At 36.1% G+C, this 22,271-nt stretch overlaps 1 protein-coding gene across 1 annotated transcript in view; it reads left to right on the plus strand.

The window, feature by feature from the left end:
• Positions 1-313: 313 nt before the first annotated feature.
• SLC9A9 (solute carrier family 9 member A9) overlaps positions 314-22,271 on the plus strand; it is a 260,985-nt gene continuing 239,027 nt past the window's right edge. Inside the window, exons 1-4 of the mRNA XM_070945808.1 lie at positions 314-479; positions 7,069-7,271; positions 12,952-13,029; positions 14,141-14,217. Coding sequence (XP_070801909.1) covers positions 314-479; positions 7,069-7,271; positions 12,952-13,029; positions 14,141-14,217 — 524 coding nt within the window. The remainder of the gene's footprint in view (positions 480-7,068; positions 7,272-12,951; positions 13,030-14,140; positions 14,218-22,271) is intronic.

Raw genomic sequence — 22,271 nt, forward strand, 5'->3', positions numbered from 1 at the left:
ATTTATGTTTTTTAATCCCTCCCTCTCCTAAGGAAAATGAAAACATTGATGAAGCTTCAAGAGAGAAAATGAGACAGGACAGCTTTAAGAAGAAAACAGGAAGTTGTAACCAGAATCCAGTTGAATTCTCAGCTGTGGCAGTGTGCCGAGAGGCTGCAAATAAGGCAGATGTGTTTGTTGTGCTTTTTTATACTGTCTAGGCTTTCTTTTATAAAAGCAGGCATTCAGGATTTAATCTGTGGTATTTTCTTTAGTTTGGCATTTTTTAGTTTCTTTGTTAAGAAAGTATATAGAATAGTGTTAATAAAGCAAGATGAAGAAATTGCAGTCAATAAAAGATGAGGACCATTTTTATCATCAGGGTGCTGTGGAGCTATTGGTCTTTAATTTTTTACTCATCCTCACGATCCTTACAATTTGGCTGTTTAAAAATCACAGATTCCGCTTTTTGCACGAAACAGGAGGGGCCATGGTTTACGGTGAGTGTTTTCACTAAAAAAGCTTAGCATTTAAACTTTTTGCACTGAGTGCTTAATTGAACATTTCACCTCAGTGGTGAATAAAATCTCAAACAAAAGAAAAGCATTAATTTAAAAATTACAAGATTCTTGAACAGTAGAATAAAGAAAAAATGCAATTTATCCATTCTGTTTCTGTCTTTTTCTGTTACTTTCTCTCTTCTCTCGTATGAAAAGTTAGAAGAAATCTTGTCAAGGAATCAAATGTCATGCGCACACTGCCAACAAAATTCTTTTTGCTGAACATATTAACTTTCCAAACAAATTACTTACTGAGAGCAGTAGTCTGGTTTGAAGAGATACGTTTTAACAGTATGATCAAGAGTATTGGGTGACATTTGTCTATCATTTTAACAGATGGTTAAATGGCAAAGTGGCAAAGCAAGTCTTTATTAAAAACAGGGTGGATTTTTTGGGGTTCAGTTTCTGATGTAGTTTCAGAAACCTGAACAGCTGTATTGTTCTTGCTAGCTTTAAAAACAGGGTAGTGAAAAATGAGGCTCTCCAGATAATTTTTACTCCTTCTGCCTTTCTGTACCTTATTATTATTTTTTTTAGTGCTGTGGGTTTCCTGTGTTTCATATGGAAACCGTGCATAAAGATCTTCAAACACCACAGCTAAGAAACACATGCTAAGTAATTATAAGGTGTTATGTGTCATAGATCCTTTTAAAAAATGTGTGCTTATGTTCATTTCCCTCGTAGTGAGAAAATGAAGTCTTGCAACCAGCAAGATCTCACTCACACAGTTAATCAGCCTTGCTATACCTATAGGGACAGACAGCATCTGATTGTCTTCAGTGCGTAAATTATAACTGCATTTCTATACTATAAATTCAGAGCCCTATCAGGATCTGTTGAATGTGCTGGTTTTAAAAAACAATTGTTTGACTGTTACATCACTGGTGAGATTTGCTTCTCAAAAGTAGAGAAAGAGGAATCATTTATGCATATTTTAATTCTGACAAATCCATGAAAAAAGACAATAAAATGCATGTATTGTGTATTTATCTATGTGTATGTGAATAGATATAGATACAAGCCATGCCTGCAAACTTTGAACCTTCAACTATAGCTAAATACAGCTCCTAGTATGTTGCATCATTTGCCTAGGCTATTAGAAGTTACAAACATGTGCTCCATTCATTTAGTAGATGCATGTAAATTATTCACTCAGGTGAAGTGGTCCCATTTAAGGATATGAAACACCACAGCCTGTTAAAGATTTGCAAGGCTGCTTTGAAGTATTCCTGAAATCTTTTAACTATGTATTTAAATAACCCCAAAGCTCATCCACCGAGGAGCTGAAATGTAATGTTTTCTTGTGTGCAAAAATGTCTACAGTCACTTTATGGTTTCAAGGAGTGGGCCTAGAAGAAGACTTTGGTCTTTAAATAAGCAACTAAGCAAAAGTGAGCCCAAGAGCACAAATCTGAGAAGAACCAGGGCAACAAATATAGGCTCTATGCTGCTCTTTTTGACACTGTCTGTTGTACTACATTTTGAAGAAATTCCATAGGATAGGCCAAGCAAAGAATTGAAGTATGTTCAGCTGAATACACTCAGACTCTCCTTTCAAACTCAATAGTGTATCAATAGTGAGGGCTGATTTCACAATGATGAAATGTGAAGCTCCACAAACCCTAATTCCTTCTTCTCCAAATCAGCATTTACCACATCTTAGGTTTTCGAAAGAGGGAAGCGGTGGCTCAGTGGCTAAGACGCTTGTCGATTGAAAGTTTGACAGTTCAGCAGTTCGAATCCCTAGTGCCACATAAAGGGTTGAGCTCCCGTTACTTGTCCCAGCTTCTGCCAACCCTAGCAGTTTGAAAGCATGTAAAAAATGCAAGTAGAAAAATAGGGGCCATCTTTGGTGGAAAGGTAACAGCATTCCGTGCACCTTTGGCATTTAGTCATGCCAGCCACATGACCATGGAGATGTCTTTGGACAGCGCTGGTTCTTCGGCTTTGAAACGGAGATGAGTACTGCCCCCTAGAGTCGGGAACGACTAGCACATATGTGCGAGGGGAACCTTTACCTTTACCTTTTTAGGTTTTACAATGAAGAATTGTACTGTATTACAGTTTGAATATTTTTCCTTCTTCCTTTTGTATAAGTCAGTTCAGTTTGGTGATATATAAAAGAGATTTCAACATTCATCATTCCTCTAGGCTCTCAAAATTTGTTGCTTGGAGCTAGTATATATAGGTAATCTTCAATTAGCAACTGCTCTGGACAATGATCATTCACAATTATGATAGTAATAAAAAAGTAACTTTGCACCCAACACCCACATTTACTACCTTTGTAGCACTTTGCACATGTTTGTTATTATGGTCAGTTAGGCAGCTACAGAAAAGGTTGTTGTATATAAAATTGTAAGCACAATTATAGTCATGTGATTTTTCACTTAGCAACTGCTTCATATAAAGACAAAATAGGCAGCCCCAACTGGGAACACTAAATGAGTACTACATACAATGTTATATATAGGTAGTCTTTGACTTAAAACAGTTCATTTAGTGACTATTTGAAGTTACAATGGCACTGAAAAATGTGACTTGTGATCGTTTTGCACATGACCGTTGCAGCATCCCCATGGCCATGTGATCAAAATTCAGATGTTTGGCAATTGATTCATATTTATGACTGTTGCAGTCTCCTTTTGCAAACTTCTGATGAGCAAAGACAATGGGGAAGACAGATTCACTTAACAACCTGTTACTAATTTAACAACTGCAATGATTTACTTAACAAATATGGCAAGAAATGTCATAAAATGAAGCAAAACTTATTTAACAAATGTCTGACTTAGTAACAGAAATGTTGGCCTCAGTCGTGGTCGTAAATCAAGGACTATCTATATTTTGACAAAATGCATTATGTGCATTCAGGTATTTTGGTCAATAAACTAATTAAGTATGACATAAGAACCAGATCAATTGACTTGATCCAGAAACCATGATTGCAGTATACCAAACTTAGTAATGAGTAACAATCAAAAAGGTGGCATGTGAAGGGAAAAGTTAGGTCAGAGTTTCCAGGCATTCCTGCTATACCAAGGGCTGAAACCTTTGGGGACATAGTCACATCTGGCACTTTAAAAGTTCTCAGTGGGTACACCCACAAAATGGCTGTCTATCGGTCACAAGCCAGTCATGTATTAAAATCAAATTAGCTTCACTGGTACTCAGAACTCAGAGGCATTCATGCAAACAAAGGTATGTTTTTAATTCAAACACAGTTTAGCAAAAAGCCTGACGGTATCAAAGGTGTCAAGGAATACAAAAGTGGTTAAAGAAATAATGTTGCCTCTATGTACAACAGTATGTGACTAAGTTCAGGCACCTTGCTAAATCATTGTTTATTTAAATCTTAATGGGCATGTAATAACCCTAACTGTCTGTAATAGCAAACTTGTGCATGATGCTACAAAGGTCATAAATGTGGATGTTTTTTTTGTGTGTTTTTTTTTTTAATTTGATTTATATGCCGCCCTTCTCCGAAGTCTCAGGGCGGCTTACAATGTGCTCAGCAATATTGTTGCTGAGATGTTGATTGCAAAGTTACTTTTTTATCACCATCATAATTATGAACTGTCATTGTTCAAGGCAGTTGCTAACTGGGGACTACCTGTATATATTAGTTCAAGTTGGCAACACTTCCACAAGTTGGAGGGATGTGTTTGATATTACCAAGAGGGTGCTGATATAACAGGAAGTGTCAGAATTGATACCTAATTTTTTCTTAGGTTTAAAAGTTGAGAATGCTTTCCTTCGTGCATTTTAAAATCATTCAAAATCTGGAATGATACATTGAAATTTCAGTGGCAAAATGTTTGAATATTTCCCATGGAATTAAGGGGATATTAAGGATAGAAATTGAAGCAGTTGCCTCAGAGAAGCCTTCTACTTCCATCTGCATCCTGACTTTAAAGACAAAAAACATCTCACTGAAAATTTTGTCACTTAATTTCAAGAATCCTCCACCCCTGCATAATGGATTACCACCATGAAACTGAAATGTAACCATGATGTAAAACACTTAGGAATATATTCATACTGGAGTACTTTATGAGTCCTGTTAATCAATTTAGTGCAAATAAATTCATTAAGAGTTGATATTAAATAATTGTTTGCCATTTGCATTAGTTATTTCACAATTGTCCTTCTTGAATCATGTTTTAACAAAGGGTTATTTTTTATGAAGGATATCCTTTTTTATTTCTTGTACCTTGCTTTTTAAAAATAAATATTTTAAGAAGAAATATAGAAAAACTATATTTAGGCCTGAACATTTTCCTATTTCTTTCCAAATAATACAATATCGAGTTACAGACTGTTACATCCCCATTCCTGTCTCTCTGAAATATTCATGAATGGATTGGGTTTTTTTCCACAATAATGCAAGGTATGGTAAGAAACCATTAACATTCTTATTTTCAATTTTACAAGGAAGAGTCATCTTATAGTATGCTTTCTTTACAAGTCACTACTGGAATGGAGCCCAGGAATTTATACATATCACAAAGCATATATCATGAAACAAAATATCACTCTTTATCCCTGTTTCTGAAGAATTTACAAGATTAATAGGAAAATATAAAATGGCATATTTAATCTAATCCTATAGTATCCGTGGGGATAAAGTGGTAGTGCAGGAATCGCTGGTCTTCCGTAAAACTTCAAATGTCAGTGTGTTTATTTTTATAAACAGAACTTTACACTGGAACTGAAGAATGTGGGAAACTATAGCAGTGGCCAATGGCATTATCCAAGAGATGACCAGATGGAAGGATAAGCTGTAGTTATTGCTAATTTGTGAAATGGCTTGAATGATTGCTAGAATGGGTACCACCAGACTATGGTTGGTATTGACTTATAGCAACCACATAGATAGTCTATACCCTGTTTAACATATAACCTTTCAGATATTGCCAAAGTACAATTCTGAGTATTCTCATAAATGGCTTTCTTACTGAGAAGAATTTGCATTTGATAAACTCTAGAAAATCATTTTGCCATCCCAGTTTTGCTGCTTCATGAATGATTTGGACTCAGGAATAGAGACTGGAGGCTGTCCGTAATATTTTTGATGAAGATAAACATCATATCGGGTGAATAATTATAAAAAAGAATGGGAGAAAGTGTTATGCAGATAAGTGGAACTAGAATTGTATATTCTGGTCTGCATGAAAATATCTTAGCAGTAGCAATAGCACTTAGTCTTATATACTCCTTCATAGTGCTTTACAGCACTCTCTAAGCAGTTTACATAGTCAGCATATTGCACCACTGCAGACCAGTGGTGGGCTGCAGCCTATTTAACAACCGGTTCTGTGGAGCGTGTGCGTGCGCGCATAACACGTTGCGTGCAGCATTCAAAATACAACAATTTGAAGTTCAGCTGCTTACCTTCTAAGGCAGCCCCAGTAAGTAGAACAGCGGATGCTCGGAAATCAGCTGCTGCCTGAATTAGCTAAGCCAGAAAGAAGGAAATATAGGACAGAATAGAGCAGGGATGGGTGGGCAGGGCCAGCTGATCGATGGAACTACCGGTTCTCCCGAATCGGTCCAAACCGGCAGCAGCCCACTGCAGACCTTTAATAGTTTTATTACATATGATAATAATTTGAACTTTGAACCATAAAGGAAGACATGTATTATTTTAAAAGTCCTAGTCTGTTACTGATCAACCAGAAAGAAAGTATGAAAAAGAAAATAACTTTTTCATTTAAAAATGAACTCCTTGTACTTGATCAAAGTCAGAATATATAAGTACACTTGGATATCACTGCCAATTGGACTGTGGGCTGTCTCCTCCTTGCTATCAAAATCTGAGTCTTGTTTGCAGAGATCTCAGGCATATTGTTCTATCATAAGAATTGTAGACAATATAGCTAAAATTAGTAGAGCTTCTGTATTTATCCAAAGTTGTGCATTTTCATTTTTTAAAAACAGCATAGATGGAATTCCATGTGGAATATTACATATTACACAATCAAAACTTTTAAGAACTGTTTAAGAACGTTTAATTCTGTAATTAAAGGACAACAGAAAACCTGATGACCTCAGTTTTTACTTTTTTTTAAAAAAAAAAAGCCTTTTCCAGCTTTGTACTATCATCTATAGGGACTATAACTTCCAGAATTCTGTTTCTGGCCATACATAATTACATATATAATTGGACAATTTTGTTTATAAAGTAAAATTTCTAAAGAAAAAGGTAAAAATGCAATATTCAGGGGAAATGGCTTCATTATTCAGTATTTTTAACACAATTTACATGTATCACAACATGCTTTTTTGAAAAAGAGAGTGGGTATTTATTGATATTTTGCTTTGATATGCCATGATGCTGTGCAAATAACTTGAAAGAAGTGTTTCAAACTAGGTGGGACAAATTAACTGCTACAAAGGTAAGTGCTTTGTAGAATATTCCCTGAGAAGCTGCTTCTGAAGCTGCTTCCTCCTCAGGCATGTGCATACATACCCATTTTGCTTGGGGAAAAACCTTTCATTTTCATGGACTGTCTCTTTGCCTCTCTAGGTCTCATCATGGGATTAATTTTACGGTATGCCACAGCTCCATCTGATTTTGAAACTGGAAATGTCTATGACTGTGATAAACTCAAGGCTGGCTTACCAACCCTACTTGTCAACATCACAAATCAAGTGTATGAATATCAGTACAGAAGGGAAATTAGCCAGCTTAATGTCAATGCACACCAAGGGAATGTAATGCTGCAAAAGGTAAGATAATGTCTTCTCGGTGTAGGTGATCTTACATTATTGTTTTTTCTGATTGATTATAATGCTCCTAAGAAGCGAATCGGAGTGATTTAAATGTGCAGGCCAAGAAGTTTATTTCCCAAATTAATTGTCTGTTTTTAATAAGAAAGTAAGCATATCTATTTCACCCTTTCTGCTTTCACATTTCGAAGGCTGTGGTGAGTATAAGAAGACATGTATAAGAGTACATGGAAGTGATGTCATGCAAAAAATGAGAAAGACGCTATCAATCTCTGTAATCTGCTGTTGATCAGTCTTCCTAGTTTAAGTTCCACCATTCACTCTGTTCAGGAATCTGGGACACACCAAGACAAAAACTAACAAACATAAAACCATGTTGGTTCCTAAGTCTAAACCACTCTGAGGCTTCTCTTTCTTTTGAATTGGTCAGTTATTTTCCCTGTTACATCCTAAGTGACCTACTCCTCTAAACTCATTTTATAGAAGGCTAAAATATTTAGGAAACAATCTCTGAAATTTCATTGTTCTCTTTCTAAATAATATTTTTTTCTTTCTGTCTTTTTAATAAAGGAAATACCAATAAGTAAATAAAATAGCAAACCAACTACAGAAAGTAGATTACAATAAAATAATTTTATTAATTTATAAAATTAATAAAAATCAGAAAAATAATTTTCTGATTTTGAGAATTTGAACATTTGGCTTCTTAAAAGTGTGCCACTTTTCTTTCTGCTGGGGCTTCTTCAGCAAACTGTGTTTGAAGCTATGAGCACCTTACGATTTTTGAATAAAAGACATGTTATTATTCTCCCCCATGTTAGAAAAGAAAGGTGAATAAAATGCTTTTCTTGGTTTAACTTTCAGGTTAAATTATCATTTGAATTTGTTAGTACAAAAATACTTAAATTTTAAAAGTTCTTTTTCCTAATTTTCTCTCATAAAGATGTCAATGCAGCAAAATGTACTTTTGCTGTTAATGGCCAGCTAGTTGATATCTGTTTAATAATCCAAAGTAAGCAGAATGCAGAACTTTTTTTAAAAAAATGCTGAGTTTCCATTTCCTGTTTATCATTCAAGCTATCTGCTGGACAAAAGAAAAAAGGAAGTCATTTTCTAGTCCAGCTGTATTGTTACAGAACTAAATAATTCATCTAGGATCATAACCCCATAAAAGGAAGGCACTTTATGGGAACAAAAAACTACAGAACATTTAGCTAATGACATGTTCTTGCTTTAAGGTTATTAAACTGGCAGAAACAAATTAAAGATACAGTTGAATTCAAATCCTTATAAAATGATATTTTATCTAGCGGACTTCTGTTTTAAATCGTAAAATGGTTATTAAAACAAGGTGCAAAAAATGCAGTCTGCAGGCATAAAAATGCTGAATACTGGTATGAGTTTATGGATTGCACTGGCAAAGATGGTATCAAAATTATTAATGAATTCATTAAAGGTTTCCCGTTGTCACCATCGTTAAAAGTAAAACAGAATCAATCTATAGATTTAAATTTTCCCAATGAAATTTTAATAATGTCTGGTAATTTATGCTCCTGGAAACAAGATGTCTTTTAAAAGAAGTATGGTCTAATAGTTTGCCATTAATTAATTTAAATCCACTGATTTTATTAGATCTATTCAGAGTATATTTGAAGTTACTGTAGAAGGAATCTATATTTTTCGATAAAATCCATAAAACTTCCTGTGCAATCTGACGTCTTGTTTCTGTGCTCTAAAAATTAACTGATTATCTGATTATTACATCTCCCATATGTTTTTTGGATTTGGCTATCTTGCATAAAATTTTATTAGATTAAAACTGCTAATTTTTTTTATCATGCAAGAGCAAAGCTGCTGAAAAGGTGGATTCAGGGGACCACCAAAAGATTATTCATTTTAAAGCTAGCTTCATGCCCTGCAAAGCTGGAAGCAGTTGAAAGTAGAGACAATTTATACCCAGCTGAATTGCAACATGTATGACTGAAAACTAATGCAATTGTCCTTTCGTTACACTGAAATTCAAAAACTTCCCAGCTGTGGGAATTCTTGCATCATTCCCCCTCTGTCTCTGGGCCCCACCCGATAAAGTAGTTTTTCTCAGCCTTGTTATGTTTAAGACATGTGGACTTCAAATCCCAGAATTCCTCAGCCAGCATATTAAATTTGCCAAGGTTGAAAAACGGGGCCATAGAGGATCTTATTTCACAGCTCTTTGAAATACAGCAAACAGCATAGCTCATCTCCTTCCCCAACTACTGCTCAATACAGTTTTTGAGAAATCACTCAAGCAAATGCAAAAAGCATGAGATTAAAAATATTAAAATCACAAGGGACAAGGAGGCAAAGATTTACAACATCTCAGCATTCTTTCTAAAATTAAGATTGCATATCTTTTGAGACTCAAATTTTAGTCAACTGTATACCATTGATTAAACAAGTTACACTAATTTTATCACTTTTATTTGAAAATCTATGTGACTTTTTTTAATTCTTCATATTTTCCTCCCTTTTTTCCCAAATAAATTTTGTGTATATCCATCTGGACATTATGCTGCTTATTTTAAAAATGAAGTATATGAACATTCCATGCAGAAAACTTCACAGTTGCTCTACAATCCCTTGTGTTCTTTAAAATTTCATAAGATTACATTTTGTGTTTCTGGAATTGAGAAAACAAAAAAAGCCTTAAAACACTTCTCATTCTTTCAATAGTAAGCATGAAGGGAAGTGAAAGTAAGTGAAAGGTCCTTAGAGGCAAAGTGGTACCATTGCCATAGTACCAAGCATTTCCTGTGGGTCCAGGTGGGAATAGAAAGCATAACAAAATATTTTATGTTGGTGCTAGAAACACTCTTACTGAAATTTCAACTAATCTTTCTGTTAAATAAAATTGATTTACAATAATAACAAACCTTCAAAAGGCAGTTATTAATTTGTCCTACATCGTATTAGGGAAGGGCCAGCCAAAAGATTAGTTGCTATAAATTATGGTTATTACTGAACATTTTTAATGTTAGGCAATTGTTTGTATTTTTTCTGAGTTGAAAATTGGATGGATTGATCTAATGAGATGATTAGAGCTAATCCCTTTGCATATTACTGAGGAGTTTTTTGACTTTGTGGTTCTCAAAGATTCGACTGATACTTTTTGATGCATGTGGACTGGCTGGAAATTTCTTACTGGCAGTGGTGGGTTGCTCCCGGTGTGGCCCGGTTTGGCCGAGCCAGTAACAGTGATGATGTGACATCATCGAACCGGTTCTCTGTGACTGGGAGCTGGGATCTCACGCCCACACCCGCTTTATTCCTACCTTTATTTCTTGGTTTTTAACCCAGCTGATAGGCCCAGCAAAGTGGATTGCCACACCTCAGCTGGCCAGAAACCTAACACACTTGCGCAGAGCGCAAGTTTGGCGCACGTGTGAGTGAAGAGAGAATGCGCATAGCAATTGCGCGCAAAACACGTGCACGAAGAGAACCGGTAGTAACACCGGTTGGAACCCACCACTGCTTACTGGCCTGTCTTTTTAAACTTAGAAATCTGTGGATAGGTTTCAGGGAGTCCATGAACATGGATAGCAGAAAAGTTACAGATTTATTTTCACTACTTTGTTTAGGTGTTTACACACACATTTTTCTGAAAAGGAATTCACAATTTTTAACAGATTCTCAAAAGGGTTCATGTCACACAAAAATTAAATAACTCCTTTTGTAAAGACTCCCCTCCTCTGGAGCAGTTTGGTCCCCAAAGCAAGATTGACTCCCACTTCCACCCTTCTGGAAGCTCATAAAAAAAACTTCCTGAGCATTTCAGAAAGTTTGATTTAGTATAAAATTATTTGTTTATTTTTTTTAATTATCATGTACATTATTGTATTGTGGTATTGTTTTTATTGTTAATTTGTATTTTGTACATCAACGAGAATTTATTTTGGACTGCGGCAATAAATACTTTTCAAATAAGTAAAGAGGTTAAGATGTTTTCTTTCCACCATTTTGATGTTGCCATGACTCTCCATGCTCTTCCATCTGAAACACACACACACACACACACACACACACACACACACACAGCTGGAAATTTTCCTTCAAATGTCTTTCCTTGGGATTTAATTGCTACTGCTTTGAAGTAAATTTTAAAAGATTTTTTTTTCATCACATTGAATAAGAACTGGTGGAATAAAAACAAGAGATGGTCCTAATATTGCAAACAATGGAGCAGTTATTTAAGCTGTAAATCCTGAGATACAGGCTCTCCAAAACCAGAAGCCACCCAAGCAGCTTGATGCCCAGAGTGCAGGAAAAGAAACTGCCCTAACAAAAGAGTGCAGAGATAAGGGGACTGGAGGCTAAAACATATGAAGAACGGTTGCAGGAACTGGTATGTCTAGTTTAAAGAAAAGAAGGATGAGGGGAGACATGATAGCAGTGTTCCCATATCTCAGGGGTTGCCACAAAGAAGAGGGAGTCAAACTATTCTCCAAAGCACTTGAGAGCAGAACAGGAAGCAATGGGTGGAAACTAATCAAGGAAAGAAGCAACTTAGAACTAAGGAGAAATTTCCTGACAGTTAGAACAATTAATCAGTGGAACAACTTGTCTCCAGAAATTGTAAATTCTCCAACACTGGAAGTTTTTAAGAAGAGATTAGATAAACATAAACATGGTGTAGAGTTTCCTGCCTAAGCAGGGGGTTGGACTAGAAGACCTCCAAGGTCCCTTCCAACTCTGTTATTCTAATCTAATCTATCACCCACACTGAAATAAGACTCAGCGATTACTCTAGCTGGGTTCTGTATCTGAATAGATGAAGTAGCAACATTATACCCTTTGCCTTAAGTAGCAAAATATCTCAGGCTGGTTCCAACTGCCAGTTAATGGCAACCTGAAATATGTATTTCTGAAGAAGTTGCTGGGTAGAAATGGTTGGTACACTAATAGAGAAGGTACACTACCTTTCTCTCTTAACCCTTGTTTTTACATTGTTCTACTTTTTTGTAATGTTAATTCATTTTTTATTTATTACTGCTATTGTGTGTTGTTTTGTGTGTCTTGATTTAAGCTGCTCAGAGTTTTCAGAAACCACAAGATGAACGGCAAATAAATTTAATAAACAAACTTCCAGAAATTTCACATAACCATTGCATTAAAATATAGACTTAGCTGCTTAAGTTTCAATGTTTAAACAGAAGTCCCAATATATTGACACTAAACAAATTTGTCTTAATCACCTTCAAGTGAGCCTTTGCAGAAAATAAATATGGCAATATTTTTATTTTTACTTCTGAAATTCATTTGAATGACTTGCTATTTGCCAATTGCTAATTGCAGGTTCCAATCTGAGTTGATGACCACTTCAGATTGGATCCTGCAGCATTATCCTGAGACATGTATATTTGCCTTCATTCACAATTTGTAATTTTATCATTTTATGTCTTATACATTTTTTCCTTATACATTTTTCATCTGTACTAAAAATGTATGAGGAACATCTTGTACATTCTTTATATATATTTTCGTACAGGTGAGGTACCAGAAAGAAATGTTTTCTTAAATATTGTTCAGTGTTATTGATATATTTATATTGTAAAATGTTAATGTAAAGTGTGATACTATTCAAAGATCTAATACTTAGTGAATATTTTGTGTTTCTTTATCTGTTTCTTGTTCTTTCTGGCAGATGACCTTTGATCCTTCCATCTTCTTCAATGTTCTATTACCTCCCATTATTTTTTATGCAGGATACAGTTTAAAAAAGGTAAGTGATTTTTTTTAATAGTAGCAGGCAGTCTGCTCTTTATGACTGGGACCAAAATGTTTTAATTTGACCAACTGCAAATTACCAACTGCGAATTACCATTTTGATTCTTTTTATAATACAGTTAAATCATATAGACTTTTCCTGCAAATGTTTACATTCAATCTGCAATATAAAAAAAATGGCAAATCTGTAGACCTAATCATAAAAAAATTAATTTGGTTCTATTTACGAGCTCAATCCTGGCTACATCCATTCACTGGATACTTTTAAAATTGCAATATTGCAATACAGTATACAAAACACTTCAAGTCATTCTCTGTTTCACTCCGAATTTCTAAACTCAAATAAAAAGCAGTCTTCATTACTTAGAAAAGTGCTGATCTTTCAAATAATGCAACAAACAGTTAATCTTATGAAACAGAATGAAAGGTGTTTAAATTTTGATGTAACATCAAATTCTACATCCTTCTTGATATATTGACACTATATAACCTGACCATTGTTTAATAAACATTCTGATATCAACTCTTCTTGCTATCACTTTGAGAATAAGTCAGTCTTCAAATTAAAGTAATAGTAATAGTCCAGATAAAGTCTTTTCAACAATATTGCTTCTAAAGAAGATTATATTTAAGTGGCTTATCACAAAATTAGACTGGAAGAAATTTGTTTTATTGCCCAGACTATTAAATATGTATTGGAGAAGATATTTCTTACTTGCTGGAATGTAAGCATTTACAACTGTAATTAAATATAAAAAATGGTTGAAACCAATAAGTTTGGTGTAGAATTTGATGAAAGCATGCAATTACAGTTTGGTCTAGCAGTTAAGGCACGAGGCTAGAAAGCAGGAGGTGACTTCAAGTCCTGCCTTAGCCATGAAAGCCAGTTAGGTGTCCTTAGGCCAATCACTCTTTCTCAGCCTTACTCACCTCACAGGGTTGTTGTTGTAGGGAAAATAGGAGGAGGAATGTGTGTCAGATATGGCTGCTGACTTGAGTTATTTGTAAAAATAATAGAGGTGGGATATAAATAAAAAAAATAACCTACTAAGATATATAGCATTCACAAGATTATCTTTATCTTTTCTTTTACTTTTGTTTCCTAGAGACACTTTTTTCGCAATTTAGGATCCATTTTAGCATATGCTTTTTTGGGAACAGCCATCTCTTGTATTGTAATAGGGTAAGTAAATCCATTTTCCATTGTGTGGCATAATGTCAAACTGGAGAAAATATGTTTGTGGAATTCTATATTTCAGGACTATTAAGTAGTCCTCGTTTAGGTACTACAATTGGGACCAACAATTCAATTACTAAATGCTATGGTCACTAAGCAGGAAATCATATGATCACAAGGAACTTACATTACTACCTATTCAGTCATTAAATAAAACACTGCATTAAGCAAGACACGTGACTATAACTTGCAGCTTCACTTGTGTGTTCTCTATTAACTCTGCTTGTTGGAAGCCAGTTGTAAAACACACAAAAAACACTGGATATGTCTGATCTTATGAAAAGAAGGTCTACGAGTTACATGATAGCAGTGTTCTGATATCTCAGGGGTTGCCACAAAGAAGAGGGAGCCAAACTATTCTCCAAAGCACTTGAGCGTAGAACAAGAAACAATGGGTGGAAACTAATCAAGGAGAGAAGCAACTTATACTAAGGAGAAATTTCCTGACATTTAGAACAATTAATCACTGAAACAACTTGCCTCCAGAAGTTGTAAATGCTCCAACACTGGAAGTTTTTAAGAAGATATTAGATAAACATAAACATAGTGTAGGGTTTCCCGGCTAAGCAGGGGGTTGGACTAGAAGACCTCCAAGGTCCCTTCCAACTCTGTTATTCTACTCTACTCTACTCTATTCTACTCTACTCTACTCTATTCTAACACAAGTAGCAATCATATGACTGTGGGACACCACAATGGAAGTAAATGCGAAGATTTATGTTTGTGAATAAACCCGAATCATCTCTAGATAAGATGGAAGGCACACAAATCTAATAAATAAATAAAATACACATCATTTATTTCATTACATAAATTGCAGTAAATCTGAGTTTTTACACCATTGTAACTTTAAAAAGTCATTAAGTGAAACTGCTAGTAAGCAAGAACTACCTATATAAACTCTCCCTGCAGTGGTATTGTTACTAAAATCCTCTGGTTTACTTGAATATAGTTTTATGTATACATGTTTAATCAAGGCACACTTATTTATAGGCATTGCAGTTTGAATATTGGGTAAAATAATTATTTTTATACACAAGCAACACTTTCTAGCTAGATTATATTTCAGAATTTGAAACCCATTAGAATGCCCTTTTTCTTTTTCTTTTAAAAAGAAGTTCAAAAATTGGATTTTTTTAAATTCAGGTCAGTCCTTATTCAATTCAATCCTCCCTTCTCTAGTTTCCTCCATTGTAGTTAACTCTAATTTCCTCCAACTGTTGTTAACTGATACCTCAATATTCTATGGACATTGTACTAAGAGATCTAGGTTAATCTATGGCAACAAAAAAAAATGGGTATCTGGTAGCACCTTTTCCAGTGAACACATTTTATTAAAAGGCATTTTGGAGGATGGAGCTCAATTCATCAGGTGCATAGAGTAACTAGGTTGATGTAGGAATTAAAGTGGAGTGAGGTGGAATGAGAAAAGACAGAGGAAGATAGGTTGGTTATATGGATAAGATTATGTGTAAAATACATTCTAAGTACCCTACCATTAAATTGCAATATATTAGAAACTCACTGTATTTATTGAGATCATTTGAGAGATCTCCAGGAAAACACATAAAGTATGGTGTAAACTCAAAAGATCTCAACAAAGACAAAGCAAACTACCTGGATTTGTAAGAATTGATAGATACATTTTTAACAAAGAACAGAATATCAGAGTTGGAAGGGACTTTGGAGGTTTTCTAGTCCAATCCCCTGCTTAAGCAGGAAACCCTACACAATTTCAGACAAATGGTATCCAATCTTTTCTTAAAAACTTCCAGTGTTGGTGCATTTACAACTTCTGGAGGCAAGTTGTTCAACTGTTTACCTTATTAATGCCATTTGCCACCTGCATATAATGTATTTAAAATGAGAAAAACTGTTCTCATACATTAGAGACCAAAAATATATGCCACAGGAGACAGTAATAAATCAGTTTCTTTTTTATGTATCTGTTTCATTTTAATAAAATTAGAGCTCAGAGGAACCTACTCCCAAAATGTGGAGGGAATCTTTTGGTCCCAAAATATTTTTCCTCATTCAGATTGTATGCAGGGCTCTTTCCTATTGGGTTCCAGCATAAGCAAGATTGTCTCTAAGATTTTAGCGGGACCACAATGAATAGGAGAATATGTTTTTCAAAATTTCTAGGATAGTTGGTCTTTTGAAAAAAATTAGTAATGGTGGTTGCTGCTGCTGCTGTATTAGCTGTTTTCAGTGGTGAGGACTTTTAGAGTTTCTGAACAGCTCTAAAGATATGGCTCTGTTAATGTGCCTGGGGATCTCATTATGAGAAGGAAGGAATATAATGTTTTTTGCCTCATTGACTTACTTATAAAGTAATAAAGGTGAACCAGGTTCAAACTTTAGAATGATAGGAAATCATACTACTAATTACTATATTGACAATAGTGTCACTGAAATTTGCTACACGCTTTAAAGCAGGGGTCTCCAACCTTGGCGACTTTAAGACTTGTGGACTTCAACTCCCAGAATTCTTGCTTTAAAGGGAGGTTCAACGGTCATGTGTTGGAATATTGCATTCAGTTTTGGTTGCCACGATGTAAAAAAGATGTTGAGACTCTAGAAAGAGTGCAGAGAAGAGCAATAAAGATGATTAGGGGACTGGAGGCTAAAACATATGAAGAACGGTTGCAGGAACTGGGTATGTCTAGTTTGATGAAGAGAAGGACTAGGGGAGACATGATAGCAGTGTTCCAATATCTCAGGGGTTGCCACAAAGAAGAAGGAGTCAAACTATTCTTCAAAGCACTTAAGGGTAGAACAAGAAGCAAGGGGGGGAAACTAATCAAGGAGAGAAGCAATTTAACGAGAAATTTCCTGACAGCTAGAACAATTAATCAGTGGAACAACTTGCCTGAAGAAGTTGTGAATGCCCCAATACTGGAAATTTTTAAGAAGATGTTGGATAACCATTTGTCTGAAGTGATGTAGGGTTTCCTGCCTAAGCAGGGGGTTGGACTAGAAGACCTCCAATAACTCTGTTATTCTATTCTATTCTATTCTATTCTATTCTATTCTATTCTATTCTATTCTATTCTATTCTATTCTATTCTATTATTTATTTTATATAGTCTACAGTATTAGCAAAGAATGAGGATATATCCAGGGAAAGTACTGTGTGATATGTTTGTATTAGATGGGAAAGCACAGAACACTTACAGAAGCTTTGAAGAATAGCTATCTGGAGTGACATATTCCTATAATATTTTCAAATGGTAAAATGAGAGACAATGTATTTTGGCACTGTAGAAGTTGAAGAAATTCTCAGCTTTTTTAAGAAAAAAAATGAAGAACTTGTTTTCATAGCTAATAAAAGCCATATGTTTATCACCCACAGTACCTTTTGTATGTGATGTTATGTGATAGGATGCCATCTGTTTGAAAAGAATTACTATAACAGCAAAGGGAGACATCTCTGTTTTGTACAAATACTGTAAAATAATGTAAGGAAGGAAGAATTCCCTTCACTCAGTGATATTTTGCCCCAGAAAGTGAAAGTGAAAAAAATAGATATAATCCTAAATATGAACCTATCTATTTTTTTTCCAGCTGCTTCCAGCCCTTTCATACGTCAGTAAATTCTGAGAAAATGTATAGTTGTTCATTTAACAACAAATGACTGCAGCTACTTTCAGCTACTTAATTATACTTGAGATTCTTAAAAATTTTCAAAATCTTGGAATTGTCCCTTTAGTTTTCATTTTTGCATCTACTAGTTACCTCCGATTAGCCAGATCCTTATGATACTCAGCTCCAGGTTTCAATTGACTGGTGTCTGGAGATCTTGAAAAATAGCATAATTTGGACAAAATAGCAAGTGAGAGAGATTAACAGTAACAGAGTTGGAAGGGGCCTTGGAGGTCATCTAGTCCAACCTCCTGCTCACACAGAAGACCTATACTAGGGATTTGAACTCACTCACATCTTAGCCACTGAGCCACCTACAGAGATTAAAAATAAAAAACAAAATATGAAGATGGAAAACGTTTTATCCTCTTCTCCCAAACCTTGATCCCAATTAATGGGCTCAGTAGTGCTATTTGAAAACTTCATATTCATTATGTGTTTAACTTTGGCCCTAAGTAAGTCCGAACTAAATTGTATTATTGAAATTCTAAATGAGTATTTGTAGTTGATAACCAGACATGGCTCTATAGAAAAGTATATATGTAGTTCAGAGTTGAATTGTGAAGTTTGTTTGCTTGCACAGTTTTATTACTTTATTACCTGGGTACCATAATCATAAAGTATAGTGTGGGATTTGTTCCCTGTTTATATAAAGTAGCATATCCTGCCAGTGTTGGTGGGGGTTTGGTTTTCTCATTGGTAGTTCCTTGATTAATTACTGTTTACTGCTTGCTTGATTGTTTGACTGGTGATAATCCCTGCTTATCTGGATGTTGGGTGTTGGAGAGGATGTGCTCTGGTCATTGTGTTTCCTTCTCAGCTTTTTCTATTGTCTCTTTTGAATGCTGTGTAAATATGGATTGTTTCTGTGTTTATTGATGGCTGATTTATGTGAATTCCAGGCTTCCAAGAATATTCTAGTGGTTTTGGATTCAGCTTGGTCTAGGATGTTTATGGTTTCCCAATTGAAACTATAATTGAATCTTTTCTTTCTTTTTCATGTGTTGTGAGTTATCATTGTCTTCAGACTGCTAGTTGGTGTTCATGGATGCATTCTGCTGGTCTTCTGCCTGTCTGTTCCTACATAGTGGCTGTTATAGTCCTTACATTGTATGTTGTAGATGACTCTGGTTTTGTTTTGTTTTTCTTAGACTAGGGTCTTTCGGTTTATCTGAGATATTTTTTCAGGGACTTAGTTGGGTTATGTGGTCTATGAGGTTTAATAGCCTTGGTTGTTTCTGAGATACTTTTGTCATATGGTAGTATTATCTTTTTCAAAGATTGTGTTAATTGCTCTATAGTGGGATGTTAAATTGGTAATTAACATTTGGTTAGTATGGATTGTTTTTCTATAGATATGTTTCTAATTTGCTGTCATTTCTTTGGCTGATGAGATTATTCAGGAACGGAAGGGTACTGTTTTCTCTTTTCCTTGTGAATTTTATTTCTTTGAAGAAGTTGTTGATAGTTTCATGTGCCTTCTCTAGTTTTTCTTTTCTATTATGATGAAGGTGTCAATCGGGTGGGTTCTACTTATCTTTACTACCGGTTTGCAACGCAATCGCGCGTATGCATGCTTCACTCGCGTATGCGTAGATCGCTTCTGATGACATCAGGGTCAGTGGGTGAACCCTCCCGCCGGTTTTACTTCCAATTCTATAGATCCATACTTTCGGTTGAATGTGTTGGAGTACTATAGTTTCTAGACACTGCATTACAGACTCAGCTATGGATTCTGAAGTGGTGAACTCCTTGGGTGTACCTTTAATTTATTGGTATATTTTTCCATGACATTGAAAGTAGGCATGAGGAAGAGATTGATAATGTTCATGATTGTGGGTATTTTGATCTTAATGAATTTGTTTTGGTCTAGTGTGTCATGTAGTACTGCTGCCATGGATTCTTTCACTAGTTCTGGGTTGATGGATATAAAAAGTGCTGTGACATTAAGTTAAATCATAATTTCATATCCTATTTTTAGGTCTCATTTTCTGGAGCCACTGTGGTGTGGAGTTAATAAAATATTCATGCCCTCTGTAAAATCTTCAAACCTTTTTTGTAAGTTATTTGGTTATGTTGTATGTTGGGTCCCTGATAGTCATACATTTGGAGAAAGAGGTATGTTAAGCTTGTGTAATTTGGAGCATTCATAGAAGCATAGAAGGATGACTCCACTGCTTTTCATCTTTTCTTCTTTTGTGATTTGATATTTCTTGGTTAGGTAGCTGAGGTTACTCTTGACCAGGTTGTCTAGTATCTGTATCGGGATGGTGTTAGTAGGATATAGATTTCTTTGTCCTTTAATAATATTTTGGTTTTATATATATATTGTGTACTGTTCATGATATCTCTGTTTCAGCCTTTGTCTGTTGGTTTGGTATATAAAGTATACAGTTTATTAGCACATATGGAAATCTGAAATGCATTAGGCTGACTTGGAAATGACTGAGAAAGAAATATGTAAATATAAATTTGGGGTAGTTCCATACAAAGCTATATAATCTAGGACAGATGTGAATGAATACAGATTTTCCAGCTCTTTTTTTTAAAAAAAACAAACTTTGGAAGAACAGAATGATGGCCAGTTTAAACTGATTTATAAATCCCTTACCTCCAAGAAAATCTTTCAAAGCCAGTATTAAAGGTTTCTAATTGGATTTAATTGCCTTCCAATGACATAACTTTATAATAACTGCTTTATTTGCAATATATAAGCAGATAATATATTAAAAAATGTATTTTATAGTTAATCCTTTAATAAGCACCAAAAGGAATGCAACTTTCAATCCAGATAAATCAGCATCAACATATACCTCTACACTATTTTTTTCTATTCACATTTCTAATAAATTGTTTCTCTCCTATTTCTCTGTCATAAACTCTATGACTATTTCATTACAAAGGCAAGGAGAAGTTTCCATATAAGTAAGGAAATTCCCCAAATTTCCCCAAAGTGCAATGCGTGATTATATATTTGTCAAGTTAAAACTGCTTTCCCAGTTTAACTTGTTCTTTCTCCAAAAATATTCATAGATCTGGTTTGTTACACTATGACATATGTCTTCTTGTTTTTATTTTATTTATTTATTTATTTATTTATTAAATTTCTATACCGCCCCCTCTCCCGAAGGACTCGGGGCGGTGAACAGCCAAAATTAAAAACACACAATAGAAATATTAAAATACATTAAAACAAAATTAAATTATCTTAGGCTTCTCCAATTTTAAAACCCCGTTACCCATAAAATTCACCCAATTAAAAATTTTTAACCCAGCCCGGCTTGCTGAAATAAAAAAGTCTTCAGGGCCCGGCGGAAGGTCCGGAGGATTAGTCGTATCCCTGGGGGCAGCTCATTCCAGAGGGCGGGTGCCCCCACAGAGAAGGCTCTTCCCCGGGGGGTCACCAGCCGACATTGCCTGACAGACGGCACCCTGAGGAGACCCTCTCTGTGGGAGCGTGTTGGCCGGTGGGAGGTTATCGGAGGCAGAAGGTGGTCTCGTAAATAACTGGGTCCTAAGCCATGGAGCGCTTTGAAGATGAGAACCAACACCTTGAAGCGCACTCGGAAGACCACTGGAAGCCAATGCAGCTTGCGCAGGAGAGGTGTCACGTGGGAGCGCCATGCCGCCCCCATAAGTACCCGCGCGGCCGCATTCTGCACCAGTTGGAGCCTCCGAGTGCTCCTCAAGGGGAGCCCCATGTAGAGAGCATTGCAGTAGTCAAGGCGGGAAGTAACGAGGGCATGAGTGACCGTGCATAGGGAGTCCCGATCCAGAAAGGGGCGCAACTGGCGTATCAGGCGGACCTGATAGAAAGCCCCCCTGGCCACGGCCGTCAAATGCTCTTCTAAGGACAGCCGTGCGTCCAGGAGGACACCCAAGTTACGCGCCCTCTCCATGGGGGCCAATGTCTCGCCCCCAATAGTCAGCGATGGCACCAGCTGACTATATCGGGACGCCGGCAGCCACAGCCACTCAGTCTTGGAGGGATTGAGTCGGAGCCTGTTCCTCCCCATCCAGACCCGCACCGCCTCCAGGCACCGGGACATCACTTCAAGGGCATCGTTGGGGTGGTCTGGGGTGGAGATGTACAGCTGGGTGTCATCAGCGTACAGATGGCACTGCACCCCAAAACCACGGATGATCTCGCCCAGCGGCTTCACATAAATGTTGAACAGGAGAGGCGAGAGGACCGACCCTTGTGGCACCCCACAAACCAAGTGCCTTGAGGTCGACCTCTGCCCTCCAGCCAACACAGACTGCGACTGGTCGGAGAGATAGGAGGAGAACCACCGTAAAACAGTGCCTCCCACACCCAATCCCTCCAACCGGCGCAGCATGATACCATGGTCGAT

This window comes from Pituophis catenifer, unplaced genomic scaffold, assembly GCF_029215685.1.
Source record: "Pituophis catenifer annectens isolate HBS135680 unplaced genomic scaffold, rPitCat1.0.hap2 SCAF_6, whole genome shotgun sequence".
Classification (NCBI taxonomy): Eukaryota; Metazoa; Chordata; class Lepidosauria; order Squamata; family Colubridae; genus Pituophis; species Pituophis catenifer.